The 16,157-nt window shown below is 36.6% G+C and overlaps 1 protein-coding gene across 1 annotated transcript in view; it reads left to right on the top strand.

Moving 5' to 3' along the window:
* The window catches only part of UACA (uveal autoantigen with coiled-coil domains and ankyrin repeats), an 845,278-nt gene that overhangs the window by 107,646 nt on the left and 721,475 nt on the right, over positions 1-16,157 (top strand). Inside the window, exon 3 of the mRNA XM_044077695.1 lies at positions 11,104-11,192. Coding sequence (XP_043933630.1) covers positions 11,104-11,192 — 89 coding nt within the window. The remainder of the gene's footprint in view (positions 1-11,103; positions 11,193-16,157) is intronic.

Here is a 16,157-nt window from a genome sequence, read left to right as displayed (position 1 = left end):
ACTGAAAATATAAATTGTGAGACGGTAATAATTTTCTGGAGAAGTGCTATTTACAAATTAGTGTGAGCATTTGTGGTACCTCATATTTCACAGTGAGATTCAGACCTTACCAGTTAAGAGTAAAGCTCGTCTTTTTTTAAAACACATTAGTAAATTATCACTTAAGACGTACATTAATAGAAAGGAAAACAAACCATATTAACATTTTTTTTCATTTACATACATTTAGTATGCATGTTTTTTTTTTTCCTTATGCAACATTCAGTCCAGCAATACGTCGTCGTCTTTCGGCTTTTTACTGGTTAGGGGTCGCCACAGCGGGTCACCTGTCCGATCATGATTGGCAGTGGAGTTTTTACAGTGTTGAGTTGCCAGCCCTGTGCCCAACCTTCCACAGAAGGCACACACACACAATTCCAGGTTAGCGCTTTCACCCTCGTGGGCTTCTGCAGACCTTTTATATCTCATAAAAGTAATGCTAACATTTGTACTAAAGCCTCTACGACATAATTCTTTAAGTAAAATAGTGTTCACCTGTAAGGCTTCATTCAAGAACAGTTTGTAAATACTCAACCACAAAGCAACTTATAAAGTTAAGGTAAACATCTATTAAAATATATATATATATGTATATATATATATATATATATGTATATATATATATATATATATATATATATATATATATATATATATATATATATATATATATATACTATGTTTATAAAAGTATATATAAAAAATATTTAAACATAACAGCATATATAAATATAAAAAAAATAAAAATTTTTTAAAGTGTTATGTATATAAAAACATATATATGTGTGTATATGCCATGCATCAATAAAATGTTATACAACAAATTTTACCAGTTCATATAAGAACTGTATATAAAATACATTTCATAATAGATTCATGTAAGAGCTGTATAAGGACTACATTGTATGATATATACAATGATGTATACAAATATAATGTCCCATCTGACCTGCAGGTCTTCATCTAACAACTAACTTTCTATTTTTTAGGGTCTGTTTAATAGAGAAATAAAATGCATCACAGCTTTGTACAGCCTGTCACCATGAAAAGATTTTGTTTTAACACTACAGCTTATTGTGACACTCTGCATGCCACATATCTAGCTAGGTGCATGGCTTGTGATGCCTTTTTATGTGGGGAAAACTGATAGAAGGTTACGTGATAGGATATGTGAACATCTGTGTAATATACGCATCCAATCCCCACATAATGCATTGTCTAAGAATGTCATTAACACAAATGAGAGAGAGCTTCAAATTTGTAGTACTACAAGTAAACCCAATGCTAGGGGTGGGGACATAAGGAACTATATAGAAAGGACAGAAGCCAGGTGGATTATAATGCTAAGAGCAGATCAGAGACCTTGACTGAATGACAGAGTCCCTATTAAACCGACCATAAAAATAGAAAGTTAGTTAAAGACCTGCGGGTCAGATGGGACATTATATTTGTATACATCATTGTATATATCATATAATGTAGTCCTTATACAGCTCTTAAATGAATCTATTATGAAATGTATTTTGTATCCAGTTCTTATATGAAATGGTATAACATTTTATTGATGCATGGCATACACAAGTTTTTATATACAAAAAACTTTACTTAAATTTTTAAACATTTTTTTTAATTATTTAAAACATTTTTAAATATATTTTTTATATTACAACAGCGTAAGCGTTCCACCAGAGAGCGCGTTCCTGTTAAAAAATACGTAAATTCAAAAACCAACCTCCGTACAGGAACGCTAGCTGTCCGAAGCGACAGCTACCCTCTAATTCAGTTCATAAGCAATGTTCAACTAATTCAAAAGAAAGTTACAAGATATTGAATCCAGGTTTCCAAAAATGCGGAACATAAAACGTTACTACGGCTTCAGCTTAACAGTACACTTGTCAGTGCATCCAATTTGTTGAATAAAAACAATAGCTCCAACTTTCCATATAAAAGGGAACGTTCTTTATTCACAGCAATTCCATATCAGTAAGCGCTTTCACCCTGAAAAGGGCTTCCTCAGACTGTACAATTAATTACAAATGACACAGCCTTTATATACCTTTAGTAATCAAGTAAATTAACACTAATTACCCCATAATACAAATCAACTTACATTATAAAACATTTAATACCCTTTATTCATTTAACAGATAGGAATTTTTAAAAGCTAAACATGCTCATAGAAAATAGACATACAACTAAAAAACTTGTATGTCTAGAATTAATTCACGTTTTAACCTACAAGGTTTAAAAACATTAAAACCTCTCTTTTCCTAATTAAAATCAATCATTCTACTGGTAATTAACTTTCATACCAGTAGATGGTGCCAATGCACAGTTATTCATATTCATTTCAGTAGGTAACAAATGCATCTATAGCCTACTGAACAGAATTAAAAGAAATTCTTGTCATACTAACCCCTATATTAAAACAGTACACTTATTTCATATTGTAAAATGACAAGAGGTTTTCTGGTATTAACTCTGTCTTACTTGGCACAAACAAGTCTCAGTTAATTCCAGTAATACTTAAAAACTCAACATTTAATAACTAAAGTGCATCAATAATTTTTCATATAAAGAGTTCCCTCTTTATATTACATATTAAATTGATGATAAAATTGATGAGGGCTTTTTCTAATGATCCTGTCTTATGTATAACAGACTCATCACAATTTAGTCCTTTGTTGCTCTTGAGCTCACCATTTAGTGACTAAAGTGTCTCAGTGCATTAATTTTCTAACTACAACTACTCTCCTGATCTATCTTATTGTCATCTTACACTTAGTGACATTGTGCATCATATATTATCTGGGATATTTCAGTGCTTTAACCTTCTTTTTTTCAAAAAAGGTTGTATTCCCACTTTATCATTCAAACCTGGTGATTGGTCTGACCTACATCTTATAATCCATTTAGCTTCCTGTTCCAATGTATGATTCTCAATATCCCCTCCTCTAATGGTCTTAGTTATTACCTGCATAACAAGAAAACTGAATGTATGCGTACTACCTCTCATTTTGTTGTGTTTAGCCAATGCGTTTCTCTCATCCCCTATTCTTACACCATACATATGTTCTCTTATACGTTCCCTAAATTGTCTATTAGTTTTTCCTATATAGAACGCATCACATGAACTACATTGGGCTAAATATATCACGTTTTCTGTCCTACAATTCGTGCCCGTCCTAAAATTATATTCTTTCCCAGTAGTCGGTGACTTAAACTGTGTATCAGTGTTAATGAAACAACATTGTTTACAGTTATTACAGGGAATTGTGTTTACTGTGTGTGTTATATGGTTGTTATAATTCTTGTGACATAATGTTCTTTTTATATTTGGCTTATTTCTGTAACAAAATTTAGGTATATCCCCTACCAACAAGCTTATCTCTTTCTCTAACCCCAAAACATGCCAATGTTTGCTTATAATTACTTTCACCTCTATGACGTCTTTCGTATAATACATGGTAACAGGGAGTTTATCAGATTCCAAATTGTTGCTATGTTAGTTGTATGTCTATTTTCTATGAGCATGTTTAGCTTTTAAAAATTCCTATCTGTTAAATGAATAAAGGGTATTAAATGTTTTATAATGTAAGTTGATTTGTATCATGGGGTAATTAGTGTTAATTTACTTGATTACTAAAGGTATATAAAGGCTGTGTCATTTGTAATTAATTGTACAGTCTGAGGAAGCCCTTTTCAGGGTGAAAGCGCTTACTGATATGGAATTGCTGTGAATAAAGAACGTTCCCTTTTATATGGAAAGTTGGAGCTATTGTTTTTATTCAACAAATTGGATGCACTGACAAGTGTACTGTTAAGCTGAAGCCGTAGTAACGTTTTATGTTCCGCATTTTTGGAAACCTGGATTCAATATCTTGTAACTTTCTTTTGAATTGGTTGAACATTGCTTATGAACTGAATTAGAGGGTAGCTGTCGCTTCGGACAGCTAGCGTTCCTGTACGGAGGTTGGTTTTTGAATTTACGTATTTTTTAACAGGAACGCGCTCTCTGGTGGAACGCTTACGCTGCTGTGTTATTTACTCTTTTTACTCTGTTCCACGCTGAGAGAATGGCTTGTTTTGCTGATAACGACGAAATAGAGTTAGCGTATACTCCGAACGCTAACGTGAATATTATTAATGGACAGTTACTAACTAAGTTTAAAAACTGTGTATCTGGAGATGAGAATCCATTGTTGTTTTTTGAACCGAATGATGATAAGGATAGTGAGGTGAACAACGCTGAAGAATTGCTGTGTTTGGCCGAGGAGTTGGATGTACTGGAAAGTGACTTTTTAAAACTAAAGAGGCTACAGCTGCAACGGCAGCATTTCGAAGCATGTATTAAGAAGAACATTATACCGAGAGGACTTCGAGTCCTCAAAATGCCCACAACAGGTAACCTCTTTCCTGATTTGTTACTGAAGTGGCAAAAACTTAATATGGAACTAAGTTTCAACTATATGAAACTTTTAATAGATTTCCATAGGCCAGAGGAGGAAATGTTGAGACAAAGAGTGAATGAAAGACATGCGACAATTATTTCTAAGTATACTAATTGTAAAACTGCCATGGGGTTAGAAAGGTTAATGGACAATGTTATGCTATATGAGAAAAGACTGTTGAATCAGAAAAAGACTAAAATTGAAAGGGATGTGACCGATTTTAGAAATGGACAGGTCTTCACCTGGCCAAGGACGGCCACTACTGATAAACATAACATGACCATAACTAATGACAATATGGATATTACCAAAACTGACGTTAGAAATGTTAAAACTGTAATGAAAGATACTGTCAATATTGTTAATACTGTTATAGATGAAGTAGAAAGTGTTAATAATGATGCTGTGACACTGAGTACGTTGAATGATAGCAATATAGCTGGAATAGATAAAAATGTTAACCTGTACCCCACCATTTTACACACTAAAGGGAAGAATGGTGAACAAGGTTGCAACACCAATGTTATGGGGATTGTAAATACCATTAATACAATGAATGGACAGAGTGCAGGGGTCAAGAAGAAAATAGTGTCTATTGAAAGTACTAGAGAGAAAGACACTAATACCATCACAAGGGAAGTCCCTTTCCCCATACAGACTTACAAACTCAGAGGGAGATCACGATCACTAAGCAGGGGGAGACAAAAAAGAAAATTAGGAGAAACAGGTCAGGTGGGTCCCACCCTGAAAAAGATGTGGACAATGAAAAGAATCCTAATTATGAATATGTCACATCGAATTTTAAGCCCTTATGAGGTACAAGTATTAAATAAAGGCTTATCTTTCATCCCTAGCAGGTATAGTGATAGTGCTGAAACCATCATTGACTTGAAAATGTTTGTTAGGAACATACAACTTAGGTTAGATTTTGGTTTGACCGACAGAGATAGAGTGTTGAATAGGTTTAAGCCACCTAGTACTTATGTACCCTTATTACACCCAGTGTTGGACACGTTCTCGAGATTAGTAGAACATGATATTCATACCCATAGTTCTGAGAGAAATGTAAGGAAATACAAGGATAATCTAACATGGATGCAAAGGAAAGCACTACAAGAACTTAAGAATGATAGGAGTATTATTATAGTTCCAGATAAAGGTGGACCTATTGTGATTATGGACTATGAACACTACTTAAGTAATATGAAAACTATGTTGAATAGTGAAGGATGTTATACTAAGTTAGACATTAATGATGTTATATATAAAATATTTAGAGTCTATGTCACTATAGGCGACTTGCTTAGTAGTAGATTGATAAAGAAAGATTTCTTTAAGTTTTTGAAAGTTAATTATCCGTTGATTCCGATTTTAAAAGGACTACCCAAAGTGCATAAAGGACTTAGAAATCCACCTATGAGACCAATTGTCTCTGGACAAGGGTGGTTGACGGAACCCTTCTCACTTTTCGTAGAACATCATTTAAGAACAGTAGTTGAACAAAATTTGAATATATTAAAAGACAGTAAACAGTTTTTGCTAGACCTATATGAGTATTTGTCTAAAATAAATGAAGGTTTTGATTATATATTGGTCACTTTAGATGTGACGAGTTTGTTTACGGTGATACCGAACTCTATAGGTATTGAAAATATACAAAATTACCTGAAAAAGTATACGGATATGGACCCTCAATTTATTGACTTATTAGCACTATTTCTAGAAATCATACTGGAAAATAATATTTTCCTCTTTGAAGAAGACATTTACTTGCAAAATGATGGCGTAGCTATGGGCACTTCTTGTGCCAATAGCTACGCCAACATTGTTATGGCCGAATGGGAGAAGGAATGTTTGTTCCCTTTACTAAGTTATAGACAAAATGTCACTTTTTATAAAAGATTCGTAGATGATCTCTTCTTGGTGTGGAAAGGGAGTGAAGAGGCTTTATTAGGATTTGAGAGAGAAATAAATAGTCTCACTAGTTATTTAAAATTTACTATGAATTATTCTAAGGATTACATCTCTTACTTAGATGTTAATGTTATAAAACTTGCCAATGGAATTGTAAACACATCTATTCATAGGAAAAAATGTTACAAGAATACACTTCTACATAGAGAGAGCATGCACCCCAAACACATCTTTGATAACATCATTAAGGGACAGATCATGAGAGCGTCCCGGCTAAATCCTACTATTATAGGGTTTGAAGAAGAAATAGCAGGGATGAAACAGAAGTTCATGGATAGACTATATAAGGAAGAAGATATAGTTAAGACTATAAATGAAGTATATGAAATGAGAGGAACCAAGGCACGTCCATATTTTTTGGACAGGGAAAATGTAGTGAGTGAAGATTGTAGCAACAATTTGGAATCTGATAAACTCCCTGTTACCATGTATTATACGAAAGACGTCATAGAGGTGAAAGAAATTATAAGCAAACATTGGCATGTTTTGGGGTTAGAGAAAGAGATAAGCTTGTTGGTAGGGGATATACCTAAATTTTGTTACAGAAATAAGCCAAATATAAAAAGAACATTATGTCACAAGAATTATAACAACCATATAACACACACAGTAAACACAATTCCCTGTAATAACTGTAAACAATGTTGTTTCATTAACACTGATACACAGTTTAAGTCACCGACTACTGGGAAAGAATATAATTTTAGGACGGGCACGAATTGTAGGACAGAAAACGTGATATATTTAGCCCAATGTAGTTCATGTGATGCGTTCTATATAGGAAAAACTAATAGACAATTTAGGGAACGTATAAGAGAACATATGTATGGTGTAAGAATAGGGGATGAGAGAAACGCATTGGCTAAACACAACAAAATGAGAGGTAGTACGCATACATTCAGTTTTCTTGTTATGCAGGTAATAACTAAGACCATTAGAGGAGGGGATATTGAGAATCATACATTGGAACAGGAAGCTAAATGGATTATAAGATGTAGGTCAGACCAATCACCAGGTTTGAATGATAAAGTGGGAATACAACCTTTTTTGAAAAAAAGAAGGTTAAAGCACTGAAATATCCCAGATAATATATGATGCACAATGTCACTAAGTGTAAGATGACAATAAGATAGATCAGGAGAGTAGTTGTAGTTAGAAAATTAATGCACTGAGACACTTTAGTCACTAAATGGTGAGCTCGAAGAGCAACAAAGGACTAAATTGTGATGAGTCTGTTATACATAAGACAGGATCATTAGAAAAAGCCCTCATCAATTTTATCATCAATTTAATATGTAATATAAAGAGGGAACTCTTTATATGAAAAATTATTGATGCACTTTAGTTATTAAATGTTGAGTTTTTAAGTATTACTGGAATTAACTGAGACTTGTTTGTGCCAAGTAAGACAGAGTTAATACCAGAAAACCTCTTGTCATTTTACAATATGAAATAAGTGTACTGTTTTAATATAGGGGTTAGTATGACAAGAATTTCTTTTAATTCTGTTCAGTAGGCTATAGATGCATTTGTTACCTACTGAAATGAATATGAATAACTGTGCATTGGCACCATCTACTGGTATGAAAGTTAATTACCAGTAGAATGATTGATTTTAATTAGGAAAAGAGAGGTTTTAATGTTTTTAAACCTTGTAGGTTAAAACGTGAATTAATTCTAGACATACAAGTTTTTTAGTTGTATGTCTATTTTCTATGAGCATGTTTAGCTTTTAAAAATTCCTATCTGTTAAATGAATAAAGGGTATTAAATGTTTTATAATGTAAGTTGATTTGTATTATGGGGTAATTAGTGTTAATTTACTTGATTACTAAAGGTATATAAAGGCTGTGTCATTTGTAATTAATTGTACAGTCTGAGGAAGCCCTTTTCAGGGTGAAAGCGCTTACTGATATGGAATTGCTGTGAATAAAGAACGTTCCCTTTTATATGGAAAGTTGGAGCTATTGTTTTTATTCAACAAATTGGATGCACTGACAAGTGTACTGTTAAGCTGAAGCCGTAGTAACGTTTTATGTTCCGCATTTTTGGAAACCTGGATTCAATATCTTGTAACTTTCTTTTGAATTAGTTGAACATTGCTTATGAACTGAATTAGAGGGTAGCTGTCGCTTCGGACAGCTAGCGTTCCTGTACGGAGGTTGGTTTTTGATATTTTTTATATTGTTTATATTTATATATGCTGTTATGTTTAAATATTCTTTATATATACTTTTATAAGCATAGTATATTCTGTGTGGCGACATGCGTGAATGGGCGTTCCTTCGTTGAAGGTTGTGCGTTAGGCCCGGCAAGCCAGCACGTAAAAATTTACTGCCAGTCATTAGCGGACCGGAGTTCCGCTGTAGCAACCCCTAACTGGGAAAAGCCGAAAGAGACAAAAATATATATTAATAGATGTTTACTTTAACTTTAGAAGTTGCTTTGTGGTTGAATATTTATAAACTGTTCTTGAATGAAGCCTTACAGGTGAACACTATTTTACTTGGTAAAAGAATGATCTCATAGAGGCTTTAGTATAAATGTTAGCATTACTTTTATGAGATGTAAAAGGTCTGAAGAAGCCCATGAGGGGGAAAGCGCTAACCTGGAATTCCAATAAACCTTAGATTTTATACTACATGCTTGAACTATTACTTATAGTGCTACTGTTTTTCTCTGTGTATGGTCCGATCGCCATGGAGTGCTCTGGTGCTGTTTCTTTGTTTTAAATTTATTTGGTATAGTTATCAGAGCATTTACCCCTACTTCCCTTGTTTTATTTGGTTTAAAAAGTTATTTCCTTAGTTTAGTTCCATTTGCTCTAATATTTCTGACAGAGTACAATTTAAGAATTTAGGGAATTTTTAAATCTATCGCATTAAACACCCCCCCTCAAAAAATGTTGATGCTTGCCTCTTTCGTTCAGATCACACCTCCAAAATTTGATGTCTGAGGAAAGGTTGTCTGAAGTCTGCTAGGGGTATGAAAATTCCCATGAAAACTCTTCCAAGCAAAAATCCTAAACCTTCTGGATACCTGGGAGCCATGCGTATGCCCTTCCATTGTTCCCTTGTGTATGGCTTTTCCAGTCTCTCTTCCTAATGTTTGCTAACATCTGATTAAGTCTTATAGTTATGCTATATTTTATATGACCGAAGTATTAATTTTTAATGACCTAAGTATTACATTTTAAACCAGAAATTCTGTTCTCGATTCAACTAAATACTCCACCAGAGAAGGTTTTTCACTAAGGACTCTCCTATCCCCTATACATCCCTGGTAGGGAAGGCACCTTCTAACCTGCATTCCAAACTTCTTGACCTCATCCAACTCTATTACCTTTCCTTCACTAGTTATTTGCGCCCAATACTTTTTCCTTTGAGAGTAAAGCTCGTCTTAAGACCCCACCCCTCTAAGGCATTATTAAATGAGCCACATTGAGTACATGCTGTGAGACAGTTTACTTGAGTTTTGTCGTTCTTAGTGGATGACATTGACAGTTTGTGCCTATATAGTAAATGTTCGACAAATTTTTAATTTGAAAGTTAATTTCTGTACGTTGCAAGTGTTAATACAGTAATATATACTGTATTTGTCATAGTTTATTTGAAGTTAAAATTCAGCTATTTGAATGTGTGGTGAAATAATTGTAGAAGGAAACAGCTTACCATGTTTTCTACCTTCTACTAACAGTGTTTTTTACTGTGTATTTTTTCTATGCATTTAAATTACACAGTGAAAACTGTATTTGATTCTGCATTTTGTGATGATGCTCAGCCTTTGTTCTGTTAACCGTGACATACAACCAAATCTGCTGATGCCCGTTAATACGGCAGCAGTATCTGAAATGTTTGTTTAAACCCCTTAACAGCCATTGGGCATCAGTCGATTTTCTTTCAGCTTTTTATGTGTGGTTCTTAATGTGTGCAGTGCAGACAGAACTTAGGTGATCTTTCTGATTTGCACAGTTATTCACCTTGGCAGTACGTAGACATTTCATCTGCTTGAACTGCAGCAGTGTTACTATTTTCCAAATGATGATAGTGCCACCGACTTGATAAACAACACATGCCTAATGCCTTACCTCAGTGAGAAAAAAATCTAGTTATGGGTCAGTAACAAATGCCAAATACTGTTCCATTTAATGAGCATTTTGAGCCATTTACATTTTTAGTTTAGTGCTTTTATTCATGCTAGCGCCCACTTTCATTGGTAATGTTTATTCCTAGGTTATGTATGGTTTAACAATTTTGAACTTATGATTTTTGGTATCCTGGTTTTTGCCCCATCATTGCTCAACATTACCAGTCTGGTTAGATGATGGCCCGAGACTGACTAAATCACTTAACAGGAGTTAACCATCTTATTTCAATTTTTTTCCTTAAATTGAAATGAATTATAGTGATAAGACTTCTACCTTACTTTTAAGGGTAGAGCTGGTTGACATTGTTCATTTTTTGCTTCATGTTTCTGTATTTTTTTTTTTCATTTAGTGAAGTTTCAAGTGTTAAAGGGATAAAAATTTTCTTTTTTCATTGTCGCCAGACTACTTGTGTGTGCCTCATTCAGCTTCTCTTAAACATTATTATGACATTAAAATGTTTGTGCAATGTTAATATGCATTCCTTTTACTTAGATTCCATGTGGCTGCTACCAAGGGAAATTTGGACTGTTTAAATGCCATGTTGAACTATGGTGTTGATACCACTGCAACAGATTCCTCAGGTATGTATGCACAGTTAACACTGTTTTGATTATTGCTGTTTATTAAACTGTAGTGAATGTAGTGTCTGTAATTGAAAAATAAAGTTTTAGCCATCCAAGTCTTCGCCCGAGGAGTCAGTCTGCACAGCTTGTCAGTTTATGTATTTACGAGTACAAACGGCAAAGGTGAATGAAATCTGTACTACAGTGGATGTACAGGAAATGCTGATGATGGAAGAATATGCCCATTTTGATTTCAAAACATTCACTTGTATGCAATCTTGCCCATTCTTTCTTTGGTTTCACCACTTATAACTTGCTGAATGTATGTGGTACTGATTTCAATAGCAACTCATCAAAAGAAAGGATTTGTAATTGAATAATGTGTGTAAACTTCATTCATTGTTTTAATAGTAGGTGAGAAACACTCTTTCACAAGTCAGCGTAGTGGTTAAAACATCTGACCATTTTGAAGCAGAGATGGATTTTGTAAATCCAGTAAACATACTTGAAACTGTTCTGTTTTAGATTTCTTTGGGCCGGACCCTGGTTTCTTGCAAGTGTTCTCCCCTCTAATGTTCCCTTCATGCTAATACGGGATGTAGTTGCTTGCATTTCCATTAGGTAGTGTAGATCCAGTGGAATTCCCTTGTACATTTTGTACATTTTATACTTCAGGTTCCATTATTTGTAACTTGGAGAATTCCATTGGTCCCCATACCCCGATGCTTTGTGTATGGTGTTTAGTCAATAGATGCACAGCTTCTGTCACAGTATGCCTCCATCAAAGCACATTGAAGTCCACGAGCCTCCATTAAGGATTAGAAATAGGATTAGAAATATGTTTTTGTCCCCATGTGCAAAAGGTTTATGCTGCACTTCGCAAATCAGCCAAACCCCCCCCCCCCTTTTTGAAATGACTAGTAATTTGGTCTGTACGTTATCCTTTCAGTAGTCATTAACAGTAAAGTTCTAGTGTCTTCTTTGGGAATACTGTGTTAACAGGTCACGTTATGAGATTTATTTTTCATTCATTTGATTTTCTTGTAGCCAGACTGCAAAAGCAGTGGCTTTTCAACCCTGCGTAGACCAACCAGAGTTCATGATGGTGTTTACTGAGATGATTACGGTCTCTCTGCTTACTGTTACATTGGTGCTTGTTCTCATCTGCTCTTTTTGCCGTTTCATGAGTTGCGCATTTTTCACTTTCCTGAAACAAATTTTTTCAGCAGCAGATGTTCTTCGTTTTCCATTGCTGCAGTCCTTACTATTGGGTATAGTCCGCGTCCAGTCGGCCCGAATACCAGAGTATAAGGCTGACGTCGGTCAGGGCGCACTAGACTGACGTCAGTACGTCAGGGTACTAATGCGCATGACCGACGTCATATCCTCAGTCTTTTTTGCCGCATGGTCCGATGCAGAAGCAGTTTTGCGAGTGCAGGTTGGCGTTCTGAAATATTTCCGAAACCGGAGTTTCAGACCGAAACAGAGTTGGCTAAGTACCCCGTTGGGGAACATTTTGGTTTTTTCTTGCCTCAGTATTTTACCGGATGTCAGAGGATAGGTGGGGAAAGAAAGTGTATACTTCTTCCACTCTAGCCATGAGAGCGTTGAATTGTCAGTTTCACATGCTAAAATATCAGAATTATCTCCTTTCACAATTAAAATCTAAGGTGGATGCTTTGGCGGAAGGTATTGAGTGTAAAGAGTTGCTGGACTTGGTTCATGTGTCTGAGCAAGTGGGTAAGCATTCTTTGCAATGTGGTTTTGATGCTGTACAGGCCTCCTCGAGGGTGGCTGCTACTAGTTCTGTTCTTCGCAGGCATGCCTGGTTGAAGGATCAGAATTTAGCTGAGCATGTTAAGACAAGGATTTTGGATGCTCCTTTACAGTCTGATGTGTTGTTTGGATCGCCTGTGGAAGCAGTTTTAAAGAAAATGGAGGACAAAGCTAAGTCTATGCAAACTGTTAAAGATTTTTGCAGGTGCAGCCACCGAAGTTTAGTAGAAGTTGGCCTGCTAAGGGGTGGACATATCCTGCTTATGATTCCCAGTCTAGGGGTAGGTCTAGGCGTGGTAGGGGCAGGGCTCAAGGTTCTTTTAGGCCTAGAACAGGAGTTCACCTGCTCAGACTTCTGGTGAGGGCAGGGGTCAGTCCTTTAGTAAACAGACCCAATGACCTGTCTTTTCAGCTGCCAGTAGATTCTCGTCTGGCAGCTCCTTTGGGAGGAAGACTGTCTCTTTTCAAAGAAAATTGGGATTTAATTACTCAAGACAAATGGGTGTTGGATATCATTCACCACGGTTACAGATTTTATTTCCATACAATGCCCCTTTCAAAGGCATGCCAGGCGTTCCTCCTCCACAAAGAAAGGAGGCTCACAAGCAAGTTTCTCAGTTACTCCAGATGGGGCCATTCAGCCAGTCCCTGTATCAGAAAGGGGCCTAGGATTTTATTCTCGCCTGTTCCTAGTACCAAAGAAGGGGAACACGTGGAGACCAATTTTGGATTTATCTCTCCTCAACACTTTTCTGGACATTCCCAAGTTCAAAATGTTGGCGTTACAACAGCTTTTACCTCTGCTGGGCAAAGATCACTGGATGGTAACTTTAGATCTCAAGGAAGCTTACCTTCATGTGCCTATAAGGCTAAGTTGCAGGAAGTATCTGCGGTTTCGAGCTGGAAATTCTCATTATCAGTTCTCTGCATTGCCCTTTGGCTTATCTACTGCCCAGAGTATTCACAAAGGTTCTGGCTCCAGTGATAGCTTACTTCAGGCTTCAAGGAATTCAAATCTATCCTTACTTGGGCGACTGCCTGATTCTGGCTCAAGAAAAGGAAGACCTTCTACAGCATCTGGAATATGTTATAGCAGTGCTAAGATGCCTAGGGTATTCTGTGAGCGAAATAAAGTCCAGTCTAGTACCCTCTCAAGACATGTGCTTTCTGGGTGTGAGACTGAATACAGCAGCCAGATGGCCTTTTAACCCCGGACAAACAAAAGAGTCTGTCACTTTACTTCCATCAACTATCTCATCAGTCCGTGCTGACTGCAAGGACAGTCCTTCAAGCATTAGGGTTCATGGCATCTTGTATTCTGGTGCTTCCCAATGCCAAACTGCATATGAGGAAGCTACAATGGTATCTCAAAAATGTATGGACACAGCACTGCCAGGATTTGGACACTGTCATTCAAATAATACCTTGCCTTCAAAAGAATTCTTGTGGTGGGCTCAGGAATGTCACCTAAACAAGGGACTCTCTGTGACCCGGCCAGAGGCAAGTCAGATTTTAACGACAGATGCCTCGGACATTGCTTGGGGAGCTCATCTAAATGGAAAGTGGATACAAGACAAGTGGCCTGCCAGACTACAGCATCTACATATCAACATGAAGGAGATGTTAGCAGTCCAGTTTGCATTAATGGCTTTCAAGGAGTTACTTCTTCCAGGGCAGGTGTTGATTCTAACAGACAACACAACTGTCATGTGGTACATCAACAAGCAAGGGGAACACATTCTTATCCTCTATGCAGGCAAGCAATGATTTTATGGGAGACTGCGCTAAGCTTGCAACTAAATCTTCAGGCAAGGTTTCTGCCAGGAGCACAGAACTCCTTAGCAGATGTGTTAAGCAGACAAATCATGGATCCCCACGGTGGAAACTGGATCTTCATGTATTTCAGAAATTGACAGTGTCATGGGGAACTCCAGACATAGATCTGTTCGCTTCTCCACTAAACCACCAGCTGCCAAAGTATTGCACAAAGGGGTTTCATCACACAGCTTGGAAAGTGGATGCTCTGTCTTTCAGTTGGAAAAACCTTCATGTGTATGCCTTTCCACCTCTGCCTCTTCTTCCAAAGGTACTATTAAAGGTCAGACAAGACAGGCCAAGGATGATTTTGATAGCTCCAGATTGGCCTCGGCAACACTGGTACCCACTACTACGGAGTCTAGTAAAGAAGCCTCCATGGCCTTTACCTCTGATTCCTCATCTGTTATCTCAGAAGGACGGTCATCTGCTCAATGTCAAGCTTCACTCTCTTCATCTAACAGCCTGGCATATTCTGTGTTGAAACACAGCAGGTCTCAACTTCCTCAACAAGTTTTAAATGTGATTATGGAAGCTAGAAGACCTAGTACAAGGAGAGTGTCATGAAAAATGGAAGAGATTTTTATTTTGGAGTACAGCAAAGAATTTGGAGATTTCTGAGCCTAATTTGAGTGTGGCTCTTCAATATCTTACTGAGTTATTGGACAAAGGTTTGTCCTTCTCTTCCATTAAGATTCATGCTGCAGCAATTTCAGCTCACTATGATTGTGACCCACCTTTGTTTTCGCATCCTTTGTTCAAGCAGTTTCTTAGAGGGGCAAAGAATATAAGACCCCCACGTAGAGCTCCTACTCCTGCTTGGGATCTCAATTTTGTGTTGGAAAAACTTACTCTACAACCTTTTGAGCCTGCAGCTACTGCTGAATTGAAATACTTGTCATGGAAGACTGCTTTTCTGTTGGCTATTACTTCTGCAAGAAGGGTGTCTGAGTTGCAGGCCCTTATGGCAGTAGAGCCCATTTTGATTTTCCATAAGGATAGGGTATCATTACGTACTAATCCTTCCTTTATGCCTAAGGTGGTTTCTAGTGTGGCTTTAAACCAAACTATTCATTTGCCTACGTTTTATGCAGACCCTCAAAATAAAGGGGAAAAGATTTTGCACACTTTAGATGTACACAGGCAATTGCGTTATTATTTAAGCAGGACTAAGGATTTTAGGCAGTCTCAGCAGTTGTTTGTTTCTTTTGCTTTGAGTTCACAGGGCAAGCCTGTGTCAAAACAAACTATTTCTAGGTGGATTGGCTTTTGCATTGCATTTTGTTATTCCCATCATGGCAAGGAGATTCCAGCTGGGATTAGGCCTCATTCCACTAGGGCTACTGCCACTTCAACAGCATTTCTAAGGGGTGGCAACTAAGGATATTTTGG

The sequence above is a fragment of the Protopterus annectens genome, chromosome 7.part0, assembly GCF_019279795.1.
Source record: "Protopterus annectens isolate FY-2018-M chromosome 7.part0, PAN1.0, whole genome shotgun sequence".
NCBI lineage: Eukaryota > Metazoa > Chordata > Ceratodontiformes > Protopteridae > Protopterus > Protopterus annectens.
The sequence above is the reverse complement of the archived record's forward strand: the minus strand, read 5'-3'. Positions and strand labels throughout refer to the sequence as shown.